This window comes from Fomitopsis serialis (genome assembly GCF_022376445.1).
Source record: "Fomitopsis serialis strain Sig1Antser10 chromosome Unknown B0H18scaffold_45, whole genome shotgun sequence".
Lineage (NCBI taxonomy): Eukaryota > Fungi > Basidiomycota > Agaricomycetes > Polyporales > Fomitopsidaceae > Fomitopsis > Fomitopsis serialis.
Genome location: NW_025955005.1, coordinates 18,609 through 36,312, shown reverse-complemented (window position 1 = coordinate 36,312; position 17,704 = coordinate 18,609). Strand labels below are relative to the sequence as shown.

Sequence of the window (17,704 nt, the reverse complement as noted above, 5' to 3'; positions counted from 1 at the left end):
CCGCTCCTCAGAGCCTCGCGGGTGAACCAACCTATACCCTTCCGGTTCCATGGTCTCGACTCTAGGCGTTGATGAGGACGAGTGCTTCAACGCCCTCTCAGGCTCCATCCGGCACATACAGGACACAGATATGATGTGGACCACTCAGATGAGTTGCACGCCGTGGGAGACGTGTTCAATTGCAAGGTACATCATCGAACGATGTGTATCAAGCTGATTCGACAGAACCTTGGTCGCAGCTGGAGATTGAGTCGGTCGCGGTGGTCGTCTGCAAACACCGCCTCGCCAAGCGTATTCCGAGCTGCTCATAGTCACGTACACCCCTTCTTACCATATAGATGTGAGGACACGACTTCGAGGGCTCTGTGATAAGGCCGAGCCTTCGCGTTGAGAGTGCAGAACAATGTGAGTGAAGATGACAGGCCAAAACCGCGGGACACACGTACTACACACCCGCTGTTCGTGTCATGTTCTCCATATTCGTTGCAAGAACGTGTAGCCTGATCAGCCCGTGCCCTTGCCTCAGAGTGAGACGGTCTAGCCGTTCAGTTATTCAGGTTCTGCGGTGTAAGTCAGAGCGAGTACTTGTGGTAAATTGGCGCCCTGGAAAGGACACTGAGATTATAGACGCCCATACGACGCGCTCTCGACTCGCTTCGAACGCTCTAAATGGACCCCTCCTCCTCCTCCTGTTTCTGCGAATGGGCATCCACCAGCACTGCGCTTCGCGGCCATGTTACGTCGTTATGATCAAGTTGTGAGTCTAACAGTGGTATGCGACGTTAAGACTAGTACTGTCCACGGCATGATTGCGACTGGCTGTGCGCCGCCGTCACGGTGCATCAAGCTGAGCGGGTCATCCTTGATTGCGGCAAACGCACTGCGTGCAGAAGACGGGATCGCGTGCGTAGCCATGCGAACGAAACAAGAACGCGGGAACAGATCTACCCTCTACCCGGCGCGCATTAAAAGCTGCTTGTCGCCCAATTGCCCGAGCCAGGTGCCGGTGAATCCTCATCACCCAGATTCGACCTCACTTCTCTTCGCGGCATCATGATACCCAGCGTCGGTGCCTTGACAGTCCTCCTCGCCTCTTTCGCCACCTACTGCGCCGCAAGTGAGGCATTCTTCGCAACGGCGATCGTAACAGACGCTAAGAACAACTCGGCCCTCGAGTGCTGGCAGCTAGACGCAAATGTTTCTGTCTCCACTGGTGCGGGTACTGCGGGTGCGATGACCATCCAGCTGGGTAACCTTGCGAACGTGACATACACCGCGCTCCCGGCTAACTTCTATGGCGGTGTCCACAACGCGCCTTATCCCCAGTGAGTCGGATATATCGCCTGCATACTGCGTGAGCTGACCGGCTACGCAGATGGGTCGTCTTCACCTCTGGCCTGGCGGTAGTCACCCTGCCAAACAACACAGGAACGGCGTATGTACCGGGAGGGCCGAATGGCATCATTATCGCGGTGGACACGACCGGTAGTGGCCACAATACTTCGTACCCCACCAACAGCGAGACGATCGGGCTTCAGATACCCTTCGCCAACGGCATTATTCCGTCCCACACAGTCACGAGCGAGGGGCCTTGCGTCGGGAATCAGGTGCAGAATGTTACGGAGACAGAGTGAGACTGGAGTTCAGGTATGTCTCAGTTTGTTGCATTGAGAACAGCCTTGCTTAGGGTTGGTAGAGACAGTCGGAGCGTGATGGGACAAGTTACTGGAAGTCTAATCATACGTTAGTCAAAAATTCATAATCATATGACGCATTTCGCGTTGAAAGTGGCGAGATGGGACCATCATGACCCTTCATAACACTGGTACGGACGAACTTCACACTGGTTGGTACGCTTCGCTCAGCAGGTACGCGTCGCTGGTGATTTCCGTCCCGTTCGACTCGATATGATATTGTAGCAGGTGAGCTGCTGCAAGTCGAACGGAGGTTTTGTCCTCGCTCAATACAGGCATTCGAAGGCTGTATGCGCGCGGGAGCCCAGTTCACACCACTGTCTCTGACGACAAATGGGAAACTTCGTACATCGTCCAGAATCTCAAACATCGCCACCTTCAAGTTCTTCCCTATCTCTGCTTTCTTTGGTCCTGGTATTCATCCCATAGGACCCGTACTGAATCATGATTGCGATGTCACGGTCGATCCTGGTGCAGCAGAGGATCGGAAAGACGTCCCTCGAGGTGGAAAGAACAGGAATGACAGGAAACGTTCACAAACGATGTCGAACAGAATGAAGTGTCTCGGAGTATCATACGGTGCGTGTACTGGCCGCGTATTATGTATATGATATAATACTATATGCTGCTCACAACAGTTGACTCCTCGAGCGCGACAGGTGGTTAGTGTGGCATCTGCAGCACGTTCCTATAGTTGGCCACGCCGTCGGACACCTGCACAATCGCGCAGGCTGCCGTGTAACATGCAGAATTGGGATACGGGAGCACTCGCCTATTGTCCCGACTCTAGCATTCTGTGCGTTGGGATACATGGGAAACCTCCACGGTCCTCTGGCTGTGACGGGTATGTATGATACATCGGCGGACAGTCGACAAGGTTCTGAACGACTACATCCATGGCATTCTCCAATACGCAATGGTAGCTCGGGTAGTGACCCCAGATAGGCGTAGACGTCGAGCTTATCCGCGATGTTTGTGAGTCTACTACTATGTACTATATCATTGTCCGCCATGCATGTGTACGACCACGAGTATCTTGCGTGACTGGAACTGAATATGTAGGCTAAAGGACTATGAGTGGTGACAGCGTCTTGATCAATTATTCGATCCTTCGAAGTGAGTGTACTAGACTACATAGTACACGCTTATTTTGGGGAGAGTCATACCCACTCGATCGAGTCGTCAGCCACAGAATCCTCAAGAAATGACCTCATCAAGAATCACCTTGTCGCCTCAATCCTGAAACCAGTATCATAGACTCCACAACAGTCAGACCTGCAAGCCTTTGCAGATCCTCCTCTAATTTGTCTTTGCGGCTCTCCGAGACGAGGTTTCTCGTAGCATTGATCATGGCCCCATTCTTCAATCCGATGCACTCCAGCTTGCTGGCATAAACCTCGGGATCCCAGCCCAACGATTGGATATACCGTGCGACGTCAGGATCTACTCCTGCGATGGCAGTAGGAAATTGGCTCGAAGGAGTGGTTTGAGCGAGATGGCTATCGCCAGCACTTGCTTGATGCGGGTCTGCGAGGCCATTAACTCCGTCTCCTTTTACGACGAGAGACATCGCGGCCGTCGCTCTCACTAAACCCGATGGTGTCAGGCCATCGGATTCACCTTCACTGGAATTCGGCTTCTTTGGAAGAGGTGACGGCGATGGGACCGGCACCCCAGTGCGGGCCGTCTTGGAGGCGACATCGCAAGAAGCCTGCCGCTCTGGCACGCCTACACTTTGCTGAACAAGACTCATGCTCCGTGTACCGGATGGGGATGTGGCCATTCCAACGTCGCTGTAGATTTGGGAATTCTTCGGGGGAAGATTGTCCTTAAGCGGTGCGATGCGGTGGCTGCTGTGGTCGGTCGAAGGCGCGGGTGGTACAACTTCCGGTTTGCGACTGTGTGTCGAGCCACCAACCTGATAGTCCGGAACGCGCACCTGAACTATTTGCGCATCAGCCTTATAATGGGGAGGGTCTACAGCAATATTAGAAGCTTGTATCGACATCTTCATGCCATCTGGCGCGAGTTTCGCGCGCTTTGGCTCCTGCTCCCTTGAGTGCTGCCTACTTGAATGTCATCAGAGAATGCGTAGCGCAGCATACGCCTAATAACTCACTCATCTGCGCATTCACTGCCTTCGCTACGCACAAGCTTCCTCTTTGTCGGGGACGCTTGTCCATTATTGGACACTCGAGGCTGCGGTACTACTGGTGGGCCTTGGGGTGCCAGGCTGGGCAAAGAACGAGGCAGAGGCGACTTCGTCTTGACAGACAAGACTGTACTGGTTGCCCTGTCTACGAGTGGGCTGTGCTTGAAAGCAAGAGTGGACTCTACTTCCTGTTTCTGTGATCCAGGTTGTGCGAGGGAAATCTGTGGTAACGGCTCGTTATCGAGCAACGTGGTCGAGGGACGGGGCAACACAGGCGAAGAGAGGGGTTTGCATATAAGCCGGGGTAGCTCGGGCGAGTGCTGGGTCACTGCGTCTTTTGACGTGCTCGGTGGGGGATGCGGCTGTGTCAACGACGGTCGAGTGAGCGAAAAACGCCTCCGTGGTAGCGGCAATGGCAGAGGTCGTGCTTCCGTAAGTTCGGGCCCAGCATCAATGCTGTTCGCTTGGCTTGCTGGTGTGGCCCCGATCTCGTCCGTAACCACTTTCAGCGATTGCGCGACAGTGCCAGGTGCAGGAGCTGACTGGTGACTCGGACTCTGGGCGTCAGCTGGAGCGAGTTCGCTGCGTGTGTCGCCGGGTTCGTTTGTGGCGATGTCAGTGGCAATGGAAACCATCGTCGTTCCCATACTTGAGCCACTGACAGGATCAGGTGCGGGCCGTGAGGTTGGTTTACCTCGACGGTCCTCAGGCTCACATCCTCCTGTAGTCGTCGCTTTCATTGTGCGATGACGAGCTCGAAGGACAATGTCCGGTGATAGCGAGGTTCGCACATCTGCGTTTGCAATCAATGTCAGTGCACGTTGGGAAGCATACAGTAAGGAGGTTGACTGTACACGGTGCTGCCTCAGCGCGAAGCCTTGCAGATACCCTCCTGCTAACCAAGTCACCGTTGCGGTCGAATCCAGATTCCCTGTAATCCGGATCTTCATCAGCCTGAGACTCGGCTTCCTCGCTGGAAGCTCCAAGATCAACATCATCGCTGTCCTCTTCTTTGAGCGTGTCATCCCAAATACGCGCATCCATTGTCGCCAGACCTGCCCACGGCGGAGATCCGACTGCATCGGATGAATCGACGTTGGTGACAGTTGCGTCCCATTTCTCCAGAAAGTTGGGATCTTCACCGAGATCGTCGAGGCCACGTTCGTTTGCACAGATGCGCCGCACAGACCGGATAGAGCAGTTAAAAAATCTAGCAATTTTTTGACTGGAGCTTGTTGCTCGTTGCGCATTCGCCGGATGGCAGCGCGCCTGACGCGGTCAATTCGCATCCCGATATCGTCCCGGTGGTGAGGTCAGTGAGGCGGTCTATAAGTACTCAGTTAAACCTGATCATCAATAAGGGGTGGCACTCCTCACCGTAACACCGCTTCTGATCTAAGCTAAGTAGTCAACGATTACAGGTTTGAACTTCAGGAGCTCGAGATAGCTAACACTGGCACGTACACGGTGGTACAGATCAAGTTTTGGATTCGTCTTGAGTTTGTGTGACGACTGTCAGCTTATGCTAGGTGGAATGTGTCTCGATCCTAATCGCATGCAGAGGCGTGAGATCTTGAGACCTTGAGGTCGAAGGCGTGAACGTGACCGACCACTTATAGCCCGCTTGACTCCGCGACGCGGCGCAACTCTGTGCGCAGTAAGTACCAAGCAAGTAGGCAACTTAGTACTTCCGTAGATCGCGCCGTGCTTTGCATTGTCGATACTCGTCTCGAGAACAACCCGCCTTCTGACATTGAATCGCGGTCTGCCGCGGCCATGCTACCTTTGTCGCCTCAAACCCGATATCAACGCCGTCGCCTCGACGATCGTCAATCCCGCCTGGCCAGGCGCCTTTGTTCACGGGCAGGCCGTACAGTTGGGCGCTGAGTGTGCTAGCTGACTTTTCTGAAAGCAGGCCAAGCGATGATTGCAGTGCGTCTTGCTCAAGATTGTTCCTCGGTATAAACGTAGCAGGCCTTTGCCGAAGCTTGGCTCCTTTGTACCACTGCGTCGAAGTGTCACTGTAAGAAGCGCGTGTCAACTTATTGGTGGCCTTCCGTTACTAGCTTACGGTGACCTACGTGTCAGCCAGGCATCACTCCTCTTCACAGGCGTGATCCGTGGGACGGGCAATGGTGTGACACACGATCTCAGCCTCCACCGGGGAAGCTGGGGTCGTGCTTGAGGTAGAGAACTGGGAGTCTCCGAGCTCTGCTTGACTTAAAAGCGGAAAGCAGGCCTGGATTACCTCCTTGCTGATTTTGGCTGACGACAGCAGAAGTTGTCGCCATGGCCTTGCGACGTACGACATCTCAAAAGCCGCCATTTCGCCCACTTTGGCTCGGGGGCAGCGCGGATGACGACGTGTGTACATCTGCCATTAACCCTGAATCTGCGGAAATTGAGACGTACCAGAGATAGGATACAGACATGGCACTCATCCCCGCGCAGTCTCGCCGAGTGTATGCCAGTGGCCCCAGAACCCAAGAGATCTGCGAATTTCGGAGCATGAGATGGTACGCGGGTGTTAAAGTTATGGAACTCACGAAGCATCCAGTCCAAGTACCCTAGAACAACTGCATCAAGGCAAGGCGTCATTGATAGCATAGCTCGACTAACCAGCGGATAAACTCCTGGACACCACTGTCATCTCTAAGACGATTCAATAGGGTGTATACGTGTACTCGTAGGTGTGGATTGTACAAAACCTTCACAGTTTCAGGCTGTTCATGAAACAAAGCCGGTGACTGTTCAAACATACAGTGGTCGTAGGACCCGTTGCCGGACATCCAACGTAGAACCGGCCGTGAAAACAGCATACACTAGTCCACATACAGTCCTTCACATAGAGGTATAAAAAGCCTACCGTTTCATGTCCCTCGTCCATACACATTCCTACAGTCTCATCAGTGACCGAGGTTCTCATAAAACCTCACGATTCCTCCAATCCCGGGGCACAGAGCCAAGCGCACGCGCTCGTTCTCCCTCCGCATGACTGCCTTGCCCCTGTCCTCGAGCCACGCCACGGCGCCGCCGTTCCGTACCATCTCGCTGCGCGCCTTGACGAGCTTCGCGAGGCGGTCGCGCTGGATGGACCACTTCAGCTTGCGCATGGCAGGGATGAGTGACGGCGAGATCGCCGCGGAGGAGAGCTCGTCTGGGAGGACGCGCGCGGAGTAGACATGGAAGAGGCTAGTGGGAGAGCGTCGCCGCAGGGCGGACTCTACGATGTTGCCCGCGTGCGTGCGCTGGAGGCGGAGGGAGACCTCGTACTGTGCAACCATCTGAAGAAACAGAAGGTACATGGTGAGCATCTGGCTTGCAGACAACCTGGAGAGGTCGTGGGCGACATACGTGCTGCGAGTAAAAGTACATTCCCGCTCTCCACCGTCGTTCTATTCCAAGGCCGCGCATGATCCCGCGATGCACTAGGTCGCTGACCGTTGGCCGCAAGGGTGTACCCTCCGAATTCTGTCCGAACAGGGAGTGCGACACACGAGAGGGCGCGACTACATGGAGGCGGTGATGGTGCAGTACGGGGTCTTCGGCATAGCACGCGAGGACGCAAGAGACACGAGCAACGCTGGCGAGCTCTGGAAGATCCAGGAATGAGACTTAAAACACTATTGTGAGCACGTCAATAGTATAGCTAGACAAGAACTGCGGACATATATGGAGCCAGACTTCCGGAGGTACAACATGGATAATATCGTCACAAGTCGTTAAGCTCATAGGGCAGCGTATCAGAGAGGTTGATTTGACCAGAGATGATGAAGGCAAGAGACAAGCAGCAGACGGCGAGAAACCCCGCAGCGGGTATGTTATGGTCGGGAGCAGCGTCGCGGCGAGCAACGCGCTACATTCGGTAATCGAACTAACACGTGATTGTCGCGTACACGATCGCACGGGCGCTTCCGGACGCGTTCCAAGACAGACAGAACACGAAGCACACACCCACCAATTGTCAACTAGCAACTCTCCTGAGTCTCAGAGGGACAATCTCGGCAAGTCAAGTAAGTGATATCGAAATCGTCTTGAGGGAAAGAGCGGATCCAGGTAAGGAAGAAGAATGATTCTAGAGTACATCCAGCGCTGGTATACGTACAACACATCTGCGACGAGGTATCAGCGTCCAGACCTGAACGCGTTACGCGAATATGACCTCACCCACCGTATCAACTTGCTCGGTACATGTTAGGACGAAGTGTTCCGAGCATTTGAACGACCACCGCCAGCCTTCTTCTTTCCACCGCGGCCTGCTCGGCGGCCGTTGCGTTTGCCCCGACATGTCTCGCAGTACCACTCTCCAACTGGTGGTATTTGGAGGCCACGCACATGAGGTGGAACTGACGCAAATCATCAGCAAATTGAGCAAGCATCGCATTAAGCGCACTCACCCATTCAGTATCACAGCTAGCATCGTCACACGCGATCATCTCTCCGTAACTGACACCATTGCACACACAATACGTCTTGCCGTCATCGCCCTCGCCCTCGCCTTCCCCAGCAGGTGCAACAGCGCCCTCGTTCTCGTCGACTACAACAGCAGAGGTGTTGACGAAATTGCGGGCAACTGGCATCCCAGGGCCCTCCAGCTGGCCGGGCGTCCACTCGCCCATCCCGTTCAGAGTGTGCGCGAACGGGTTCGGAAGAGAAGGGTGTGCAGCGGAGGCTGAGGGAGGTGGGACATACATCTCGTGTACTTGGTCAACTGGTGTCGAGGCATGGTGTTCATGGTTTTGCGCTGCACGAGAGCGTTTGTTGGCTGCATTGCCGTTACCCGAGCGAGAGGGGGCATTCTGGCGAGGGTGAGGAGCGCCCAAGATTTGCGCGCTCGGTGGCAAGTGCGAGGCCACCGACATCAGGGATTCAGCGGGTGAAGCGGCACGATCGGGCCTTTCAGTGCGGTTTGTTAGAAAATAGATGCTGCTCTGACTTTGTTGTGAGCGTACCGTTTGCTTCTCGGACCATTGCGCTGCCGTCCAGCGTCAGCATTCCTCTCTTTCCTCGGCGTCTTGCCCACCGCCTCCGACTCATCATCTCTCCCCGCTGCCCTCTTCCGCTTCGCTGGGCTTGCGTCCACTGAGCCGCTCGCAAGCAAACTCCCATACGCTCCTCTTCTCTGTCGGCGCCCTTCTCCGAGGCCGCCTTGCAATGAGGTAGAGTAAGGCGCCACATGAGGGTAGACCGTCTTCCGGCAGAGTGCATCGATGCTATCGAAGTCGCGGTCTGGAACGTTCTGCAGGAGGGCTTTCATATGCGACTTGTGACCACGGAGGCCGTCTGCAGCATGACAAGCAACGCGTATCTTGTCCTCGCTGCCGAGCTTGAGGCGGGTGGCTTCCTCTGCGATGTCGGCCAGCAGCCACAGGCGTTCCTCCTTGGACCCAACGTTGGTTTCGAGCATGTTGGTGAGTTGGGTGATCTTGGCGGTCAAGGATGTCATCGAGGCAGATAGGACAGCATCAAGCTCGCGAAACTCGGCAAAGTTGCGGGAGAGGTCGAGCGGGAGAGAGTCGAGTGTGTGGGTATACTCGCCGAGGATGACAAGGGAGTGAGCGGTGGCCACGGCGTTGGAAGAGGACGCGTTGGGTGCGCGACGAGACATGGTCGCCTGGTGAGGGCGGGACAAAACGATAGAGGACGACCGTCAAATGGCCGTGCTGCAGGGTCCCTTCGCGGTGAACTAGACGCCCATGAGGAATTAAGGTTGGGCACGTGCGCCGTAGTACCACGTGGCCAGCTGAATCGGGAATTGCCCGATATGGGTATTGTCCTCCCCGGTCACCGTGACGGTGCGACGTGCGACTTTGCTGGTTTGTCCACTACCGTCACTCTCCCGCGACGGCCAGCGAGTACCTTCCCATCTTCGTGATACGGTGGGCACGGGCTGCTCACTGCAGTGGACGACGAGCGTGTCCAAAGAAAGCATATTGATTGATCGCCCCCGCCAGTGAAGGACGGCGGCTGTGTGGAGTCTTGCGCACCAGTCTCTGCTCTTCCTCACCTTTCTTTCATTCTACCTTCATTCTTCATGGACTCCCCGTCGGTCCTTGTCGTACCTCCAACCCCTCTCGACCCTTCACGGCCGCCTGTCTCGCCCCCGGTCTCCTCGGCTGCGACGACGCCTGACCTCTCCGTCGACGATTCCAGTCGCGAACGCGCCTCCTCCGAAACGACCATCGTCACGATATATTCTATGTACGAGGAGGACGAAGGCAGCTGGTCTGCCTCCCCGTCCGTGCTCCACCCCGGCAAGGACACAGCAGTCGACGTCGCTGTCTTGGGTGTCGACCGCAGAAGCACGACACCACGGTGGAGTAGGCCGGTCGAGGACAGCGCATACTTCGAACAGGACACCTTCAAGCGGGCGAGCATCGTTGAAAAGGCACGGCAGTCCGTCGTCTCTAACGGATCCGTCCAGCTTGCCTACGCCGAGCGGCCCCCGTCAAGTCAGGCGCGCTCGTCAAAGACGTCTTACACTGACGCGCGCCATCTCTCCAACGGCTCTGCACAACCCTCGGCCTCAAACAGTCGGAGTACATCTAGTTACGCTACTGCCAGCGACGGCACTCCTCGGGTACTGTCCTATGCCTCTCTATCTGTGCCAAACAGTCGACCGTCATCCAGTCAACCCACCTCGCCTACCACCCGACCTCGGTCATCCTCTCCGCATCTCACGCCCGCTTCCACACCGCCCCCACAAGCGCTCTCCCTCGCCGCAACGCCCCCACGGTCATCTCCGCCCCACCTCCCGTCTTCTCCCAGCTCACCATCAAGTGCGGCATCAATCACCCCTGCACCGGACGAAGACCCGGATGCATTCCACGTGCGCTCGACCTATGCGCAGCTGGACGTATGCGGCGTGCGCGGCGATGGGTACGAGGAGGGCGTAGAGCGGACGCGCGCACGGGTCGGGGGCAGCCGCGCGAGCGAGCTGCGGGCACAGGAGGCGCTTGCGGACGCGCACGAGAAGACGCGTGAGCTCACGCCGCAGGAGGTGGGCATGCTCGCGAGCCTCGACCGGTGCGTACCAGTGCCATGTCTTGCTTATCGCCGCACACGTCTGACACAAACACAGCTATGGTTTCTACGTGACACCTTCTCATGACCGGTGCATACTGCTGCACGCCGCCCCGCTGCTGAAGCCTCTCGCGCGACTCAGCTCGGCTAACACGAGCGGGCCTGCGAGCCCACCGCTGTTGCCGTCCCAGCTGTCGCTGCCACTCCAGCCGAAGGAGAAGTCGCGCGTGGCGAAGTGGTCGCGGATGCTCGAGGCGCGGGAGCGCGATCCTGGGTCCAACATCGAGGCGTGGGGTGTGCGGTCGTCGAAGGAGCACAAGTTGCGGGAGCGGACGTTCAAGGGGATCCCGGACTGCTGGCGGAGCGCGGCATGGGACACGCTGATGTGCAGGTTCTCACGGCATGGCAAGGCAGAGACTCGAAGGCTCTCAGGAGAGTATAGAGAAGCTCTCGATCGGCCTTCGACGTATGATGTGCAGATCGACCTGGATGTGCCGCGGACGATTAGTGGCCATGTCATGTTCCGCACGCGATACGGTCAAGGGTGGGTTCTAGCGCATGTGTGTTGACTGTGCATACTAACCGCGAATGTAGGCAAAGGTCACTGTTCCATGTCCTCCACTCGTTTTCATTACACTGCGAAACCTGCGGGTATTGTCAAGGCATGGGGCCAATTGCGGCGACCCTTCTCTGTTATTTCGAGCCCGAGCGTGTATACGCGTCACTCGTGCGCCTACACGACGCCTACCAAATGCACACGATCTTCAGCCCCGGGTTTCCAGGCCTGCTCGAGGCGATATACGTGCAGGAGCGGATGATGGAGCAGCTGCTGCCCCCGGTGTACGCCGCGTTCAAGAAGCACATGATCTCGACGACGTCGTATGCGACCAAGTGGTATATCACGCTATTCGCCAACTCGGTGCCGTTCCAGACGCAGCTGCGATTATGGGATGCGTTTCTCCTGGAGGGGCACGACATATTCGTGGTGGTCGCTGTGGCGATTGTGTGGATACATAGGGGTGAGTCTGCGTAATTAAATTTCGTGACGGCGCTCCGTGCTTATTGTCTCGGGCTAGATCACATCACGTCTGCCTCGGCAAGTTTTGAGACGGTGTTGTCGCTGCTGTCATCTTTCTTCGTCCCTGAGGACGAGAACGCGCTTCTGTCGTGGGTCGAGAAGGTGGTTGCTGACAAGAAGCTCCGCTCGAGTATGCGGCAGTGGCGGGCGGACTGGCAACGACTAGTCGAGTCAGGCCAGCAGAACTCAGCGCTGCTCTAGGCGAGGTGAGGCGCGGTACCGTGCCGCACGTATGGTGGTGATATTTTTACGTCGTCGGTGGTTCTCTTTACTTCCAGTCCGAGTGTTGACCGTATCATTATACCGTCGGATTTCTGGACTATTCATTCGCTGCACTCGGTCTGTCTGTTTGCTGTTTTCTGTGGTTTCCATCTTACGCTCTCTTCTCTCCTCGAGCCTTCTAAGCTATCCCGTTTGATATCCGCATCGTAGTCGCCTCGCATCACGGACGTCCATGTCAGGTGCTAATCTTGAACCCTCGTCGTAGTACAGTACAGTCATCACTTCCCGCATCGTCGTTCGCAATCCGCATCCATGTATCGCATGTGCAATGAAACATATGTTCTGCTGAAACTTGGGAGGGCTGGTCAATGCCACGGGGCCTGCGTGTCGCCGTTCTGGAAGGAAAGTCATCATTCCGTACTACTCCTCGAGGCGAATTGCACATCTGCCGGTATAAGGTTGTACGTAAAGCCACATCTCCGAGTCAGTAGAGAACAACGTTCATATAACGCTCTGGGAGAGTGTGGGACTGGTGCCGCGCCACATCGCTTGAGCGCTTACGCGATCCTCAGCTCGCGAGGGGCTCCCTCCCCTTGCCTTTGATGCCTGGACTTCCACTACGACGCCCGCGCTGCATCACACCGCACGCGCGCGCTCGTACGTCAGGCCGCTCGTGCCCCATGGTCGGCTGGTGCTCGAGAGATGCGTCTTGCGCCCGACCAACTAATTTGAGCCGCTCCCTTCATCCAGATATGGCAAGTCAGTGTCGCGGAGCTTGAGAAGCGCATCTGCATTTGGACGATCCCTTGTACTCTGCTCCCGGAATGGCAGCCCTTCTTCGAGCCTGATCCCAGCGCAACCGCTAGCAACCATATAAACAGAGAACAAGAATGCGTTGTGTCTCCCTCAAGCCCTTCCAGCCTGGTTGGCCCGCCTCGACATTGTCGCCGCCCTGCCGCTCTCGACTCGAGGCCACTCTCCTCCACCGCGTAACGACTACCGGGTCGACGTGCACCATCGGCCTCTGATCTATTCCCTACGCCCTCCGAGCCCGCCATGTCGTCGAACTACACGTCGCCGCCGTCGTCGCCAATCGCGAGCTTCTTCCCCACGGCCCGCTTCCCCGCACGCGTTCTCGTCCTTCCACCAGTCGCCGCGAGACGGGCACGCAATGTACGCGGCCCTCGCACCTTCGCACAGCGAACGTGCAGTCTGGTGGCCAGGCCAGCTCGGGCACGGCAAGAAGTTCATACAGAGGAAGTGAAGGAGGGAGAGCTCCGCGAGGATCCGTGCGCAGGCGCACGTCCCGCGGGCGAAGGCGATCATAGACGAGGCGACGGCGCCGGACTCGCCAGCCGTCGAGAGGATGGGCGGGAGAGAATCCGCCATCAACGTCAACACTAAAGGCCGCTCGTAGGAGAGGTCCGCCACGACGGGTCCAACGACCCATTGACAATGACCATACACCGCTCACGTTCCGCATCCACGACACGTTGCACATCTTTCAGTCATCCACATGCCCATTACAGTTCACTCCCATATCTCTTGCATCTACGCACCACTTGACATCCCAGCGCCTGCGTTCGAATTTGTAGCCATACCATTTTATTGTCTCGCTCTCGCCCTCGTCTCTTTTAGCCGTGACTCTATACCGGCATCTCGTTATTGTACTCGTAACCATCTCATCTAACGGACACTGCATATTCTAATGGGTTCTGGCAGAATGCACTCGGATTGTTCCATGTCGCTGGCGTCCGAACGTAACTCTGTTCTGCGCGTGGTAAGCCTCGTCCGCCAATGACTTCTCAATTCACAGCGCTGTAGTCCCAACATCATTGGTCCATCGCGTCATGTTCACATGCCGACGTACCATTCACCGACGTTGGTGAGTGCCTGATCATTCAAGTTCGTGTACTGCGTTGACGTAGCATGGCCGTAGTATATCCACCTGCTGGCAAATTGGCCTTTTTCAGTATGCCTGCCGAGATCGTCTCACACCATGATCTCTTACCACATCGTTCCGATTCTGCATCCGTCAGTCTGTACGCATGACTTTCTGGACCTGAGCGTCTCGCCATAGATGCCAACGGCCTGCTCAACTGCTCAAGCTATCGGCAGTGAGCAAGACCTATTGCACCGCGACCCTGCAACAAAGGAAAGCACTGCCGTGATAGCCTTGAAGCCGTTGACATCTGGTGCGTGCCAGATCCGCAGTCGCCAAGGCCGTGTTGTTATGTTTTAGAGGTCCACCCACGGTATATCTTCTGATCCTCTATAGCGAGTGGGCGCTCACCGAAATCACGCTAGCTCGCAACAATATTCGGTCTCTCATATATGACACCACCGTACGTCGACCGTTCAAGAACGTTTCCGCACGAACCCTGGCAGGCATGCATCCTCGCAGACCATCCCAAAGACGCACCAACGCGCCGTCATCCGGGACATGCGCCACAGGCAGCACGTCACTTACAAGGAGATTGCCACATTCATCGGTGCTCTTGCCGTGAAGCTCGATTGGCCGTGGCGAACGGCCATGGCGATGACCTCAGCGAAGATGGGAAGCACCTCAAGGGTGGGAGGCGGTGACCGATGTCGACACGTTTGATAACGCGGAGGTTGTGGCGGCTCAAGCTCGAGCCCTGGCACAACAGGAGCGCCAGGGAGCGAAGAAGTGAAGGAGGAAGTGCAAGAATGGACATGGATGATGCGCGACAAGCTCAGCCTCAGGCTGGCGGTGACAGCGAACCTGACGGCGGCGCCACCGAAATTGTTATGGCACATATGTGGCGCACGGAATCCGAGATCGAGTTTGGAGAGACCCTTTCTGACAGCAGCGAGACTAGCACCAGCCAAGTCAGCGAGTTTCAGCCCGATGATAGCTCCGACTCGGAGCACGACTTGCCTCTGTCCGTTATTCATCGTGCAAGGATTTCAGCAAGACTGCGAAGGGAGAAGGCGCCATGTTAGTTTCGTTCCCTTGTACGTATGGACTATAGCAAGCTTGTGCTGATGATAATCGTTCTGCAGATGTGCGCACGTCTCTGTCTTCCGACGTCGTGATACGTGCCGCCCGCAAGCACACGAAGCGGCGGGCATCTCAAAAACGTGCGCCTCGCAATACCGGATATGCGACGCGCCCAAACTCACTGCCTACGGCTACGACCTCTGCTGCTATCATGGACAAGAGCCAAGACCAACAGGAATCCGATACAGGCTCGCTTTCTGCTACTAACAACCAATGCTCAGAGATAGCCAAGCTTGCACCTCGGGTCCTCCTAGAGCTCCCCAGACGGAACCTGAGATCGCGTGCCACACCTACGGATCACGCCTGTGAAGAGGGACAGCGATGCCCGACTGACATTGGCATATGCACGGATGCGTACGTCGCCATAACTGTTATGACCGCGGTCAGCTACTCATAAATTGACATGTCTCTTATAGTGTGACTTCGACACAGTGGGCCAAACGGGCCAAGCTCGGACCCGCTACCTTTACCACGAGGAACAGTCTCGGTCTCGAGCAGAACGCACCTCGGGAGACTGAGGCTTCAGCGCCCGCGCATTCCCAGCTTGCCACTGCAGAAAAAGCCACAGAGACGCACTGCGATCGGCCTGCTCCGCGCTTCTCAAAAGGTACGCAGAAGATCTTGCCTTCCTCGCGACCAAGAGATGATTCATAACGGGAAGAAGTCCTTCGGTCGGACACCACATTGACGCAGGCACCTAGCAGCTCGATGCCCGTAGCGAGCTCGCCGCAGGCGACAAGGGCGGGCCCCCTTCGGAATGCTCAGCTTCGCGCCGATGTAAATGACCAACCGCGAGGTGCGGATGCCGGGTCTCAGGATCCCAATGCTCTGCCGGTTGGTGACGTCCGAGACTTGTCAACCTCAAATCATGCTCAGTTTGGCGACAAAGGACCCGCGACGTCCCCAGGACTGCTGGATGCCGCAATCCAGGCATTGCTCGGAAGGGGCACCAATGCCGGTCTCCGGGTCCAAACTGTCAATACTGTTACTCATGCACCTGCGTCTTCTGCCACCACCCAACGTAAAATTCCTGACGCTACGCTCGACAATGTAGATCCCGCTGTGATACAGTACCTGCGATCGCTTGGCCTGCCTCCGGAGAAGTACGTTATCAAGCTCAACTCCATCGGCCTCAACACGGGCGCCCTAATCACGGCGATGAAGAGATTGGTTCCGGAGAGCCGAAAGGACAAATCAGAGGAGGAACTTCAGAGGCGTGCAGGGGTGACGGTCGTCGAGGCTATGGTATTGATCTCGGGCTTGAGGCGGCAACATGAGTAGCTAGTACTGCTGAATTAATCCCGGTAGCTTGTTCCTATTGAATTACCCCTGCGTCTCCTCTGATTGTCATGCGTGGCGAGCCTTATGGTGCGCGAAAGTGATGACTAAATGGAATCCCCTCCTCCTCCTCTGATGGCTGATGTCCCTTGTAGGTAAGTTAAGCAGAGTATGGTTGTAGTATTTCCGGTAGCATTCTTTTTTTGTTGTTGGTTCCCTTTATTGTCACTGAGGGCGAAGCCCTATGTAGACATTACATGCGAAGGTCTGGTCTATGTATTCGTGTCCGTTGTCGCGTAGCATCGCCGTCCGCCGAAGCTTCGGGCTGGTGGGTGGTAGCATTCTATGTGTGCATATCGGACGTATTGGCCGGGGCAGGCGCGACGCAGTAATCCCCGACTCCGACCGGAGGGAGAGGAGGGCTTTGTCGACCATAAGTCGTTCGCAGCCGGCGATGCCGCTCCCTCCGTGGGAAACACGTGACTTAAAATTCCCATAAGCGGTATCGCAGCAATGCTCGAGTGTCTTACGAGGCAGCTCGAGGCAGTTGGATCCGACCGCGCATCTGGCTGCGTCTGGACGTCTGGATCTTTGACCACCAAATAACTCCTCCCAAAGGCAAGAGGGCCTCTATTACGTTGGGAGCCCTCGCATGCACTGTAGTGCTTATGTATTATGGTAAGTAAGTTCACCGTGTACTTAGCTCAGACTCGTGGAAGCCCGAGACGCCCGGGCGGCGAAGCCGCCGCGGGCGTGAGGGCTTCCAATTGAGTCTCCATACCATTCCGATGGTACAATATTACAATACACACATAATATACTATGGTGCTGCTGTGGCAGGCTGAGTAGCTGTGTGCCATGCAGGAGTCGGGGATCGGCGCTTGCGCCGCTACGATACTATCACTATGATATATTAAGTCACCGTGCCGCAGTATTTACTCTGTCACGTTATTACTATGTACCCGACCTCGGCCTCGGATCCGGAGCGCGTTCTCGTTCCCGTTCTCGCGCAACGGAAAGGATCGTCAACTCTGCTCGGAGACTACCTCACGCTAACGCACGCAACTGGATGAGATGCCTGGCGGCCGTCACTGAGTAGTACCCGAAGACAACCTCAAAACGGTATGTACCACTGCATGACAGCTCTCAGTCCTCCGAGTCTGAACGTCGAAAGTCCTGACATGGACAGTCGAGTTGTTTACAAGGCGCAAACCGTGTTCCCCTGTTGATGG

General features: G+C 56.2%; 7 protein-coding genes across 7 annotated transcripts; 4 read left to right on the top strand and 3 right to left on the bottom strand.

Annotated features, from left to right (window-relative positions):
• Nucleotides 1–1,053: 1,053 nt before the first annotated feature.
• Nucleotides 1,054–1,634, top strand: B0H18DRAFT_878457 (uncharacterized protein; the record flags this gene model as incomplete). Its single annotated transcript, XM_048040626.1, has 2 exons — nt 1,054–1,325; nt 1,376–1,634. The coding sequence occupies 2 exons, from the start codon at nt 1,054–1,056 to the stop codon at nt 1,632–1,634; spliced, it is 531 nt and encodes a 176-aa protein (XP_047892042.1).
• Nucleotides 1,635–1,788: 154 nt separating this feature from the next.
• On the top strand, nt 1,789–2,778 carry B0H18DRAFT_1105237 (uncharacterized protein; the record flags this gene model as incomplete). The annotated part of the gene is made up of 6 exons (XM_048032643.1): nt 1,789–1,868; nt 2,053–2,273; nt 2,333–2,356; nt 2,425–2,538; nt 2,564–2,669; nt 2,757–2,778. Exons 1-6 carry the CDS (start codon nt 1,807–1,809, stop codon nt 2,776–2,778), a joined length of 549 nt encoding a protein of 182 aa, XP_047892041.1. The 5' UTR covers nt 1,789–1,806.
• Nucleotides 2,779–2,807: 29 nt separating this feature from the next.
• B0H18DRAFT_456180 (uncharacterized protein) lies at nt 2,808–5,386 on the bottom strand. The gene is made up of 3 exons (XM_048038164.1): nt 5,311–5,386; nt 3,814–5,241; nt 2,808–3,760 (listed from the first exon to the last, which is right to left on the bottom strand). Exons 2-3 carry the CDS (start codon nt 5,133–5,135, stop codon nt 2,908–2,910), a joined length of 2,175 nt encoding a protein of 724 aa, XP_047892040.1. The 5' UTR covers nt 5,136–5,241; nt 5,311–5,386; the 3' UTR covers nt 2,808–2,907.
• A 1,366-nt stretch (nt 5,387–6,752) lies between these two features.
• B0H18DRAFT_1120258 (uncharacterized protein) lies at nt 6,753–9,454 on the bottom strand (the record flags this gene model as incomplete). The annotated part of the gene is made up of 5 exons (XM_048034083.1): nt 6,753–7,130; nt 7,201–7,460; nt 8,147–8,192; nt 8,244–8,742; nt 8,799–9,454. 5 exons carry the CDS (start codon nt 9,452–9,454, stop codon nt 6,753–6,755), a joined length of 1,839 nt encoding a protein of 612 aa, XP_047892039.1.
• Nucleotides 9,455–9,616: 162 nt separating this feature from the next.
• Nucleotides 9,617–12,520, top strand: B0H18DRAFT_1014137 (rab-GTPase-TBC domain-containing protein). Its single transcript, XM_048029137.1, has 4 exons — nt 9,617–10,872; nt 10,928–11,413; nt 11,464–11,888; nt 11,946–12,520. Exons 1-4 carry the CDS (start codon nt 9,881–9,883, stop codon nt 12,146–12,148), a joined length of 2,106 nt encoding a protein of 701 aa, XP_047892038.1. The 5' UTR covers nt 9,617–9,880; the 3' UTR covers nt 12,149–12,520.
• Nucleotides 12,521–14,050: 1,530 nt separating this feature from the next.
• On the bottom strand, nt 14,051–14,868 carry B0H18DRAFT_1014131 (uncharacterized protein; the record flags this gene model as incomplete). The annotated part of the gene is made up of 6 exons (XM_048029136.1): nt 14,051–14,117; nt 14,181–14,424; nt 14,477–14,550; nt 14,576–14,666; nt 14,699–14,734; nt 14,767–14,868. The coding sequence occupies 4 exons, from the start codon at nt 14,866–14,868 to the stop codon at nt 14,528–14,530; spliced, it is 252 nt and encodes an 83-aa protein (XP_047892037.1). The 3' UTR covers nt 14,051–14,117; nt 14,181–14,424; nt 14,477–14,527.
• Nucleotides 14,861–16,475, top strand: B0H18DRAFT_1120255 (uncharacterized protein; the record flags this gene model as incomplete). The annotated part of the gene is made up of 4 exons (XM_048034082.1): nt 14,861–15,131; nt 15,197–15,548; nt 15,611–15,801; nt 15,859–16,475. 4 exons carry the CDS (start codon nt 14,861–14,863, stop codon nt 16,473–16,475), a joined length of 1,431 nt encoding a protein of 476 aa, XP_047892036.1.
• Between the last annotated feature and the right edge of the window lie 1,229 nt (nt 16,476–17,704).

Coding starts and splice junctions, on each gene's coding strand:
- B0H18DRAFT_456180 (XM_048038164.1), bottom strand. CDS start 5,135: ATGCGAATTGACCGCGTCAGGCGCGCTGCCATCCGGCGAATGCGCAAC. Junction 3,761..3,813: donor GGCAGTGAATGCGCAGATGA/GTGAGTTATTAG, acceptor ACATTCAAGTAG/GCAGCACTCAAGGGAGCAGG.
- B0H18DRAFT_1014137 (XM_048029137.1), top strand. CDS start 9,881: ATGGACTCCCCGTCGGTCCTTGTCGTACCTCCAACCCCTCTCGACCCT. Junction 10,873..10,927: donor ATGCTCGCGAGCCTCGACCG/GTGCGTACCAGT, acceptor ACACAAACACAG/CTATGGTTTCTACGTGACAC. Junction 11,414..11,463: donor CGCACGCGATACGGTCAAGG/GTGGGTTCTAGC, acceptor CCGCGAATGTAG/GCAAAGGTCACTGTTCCATG.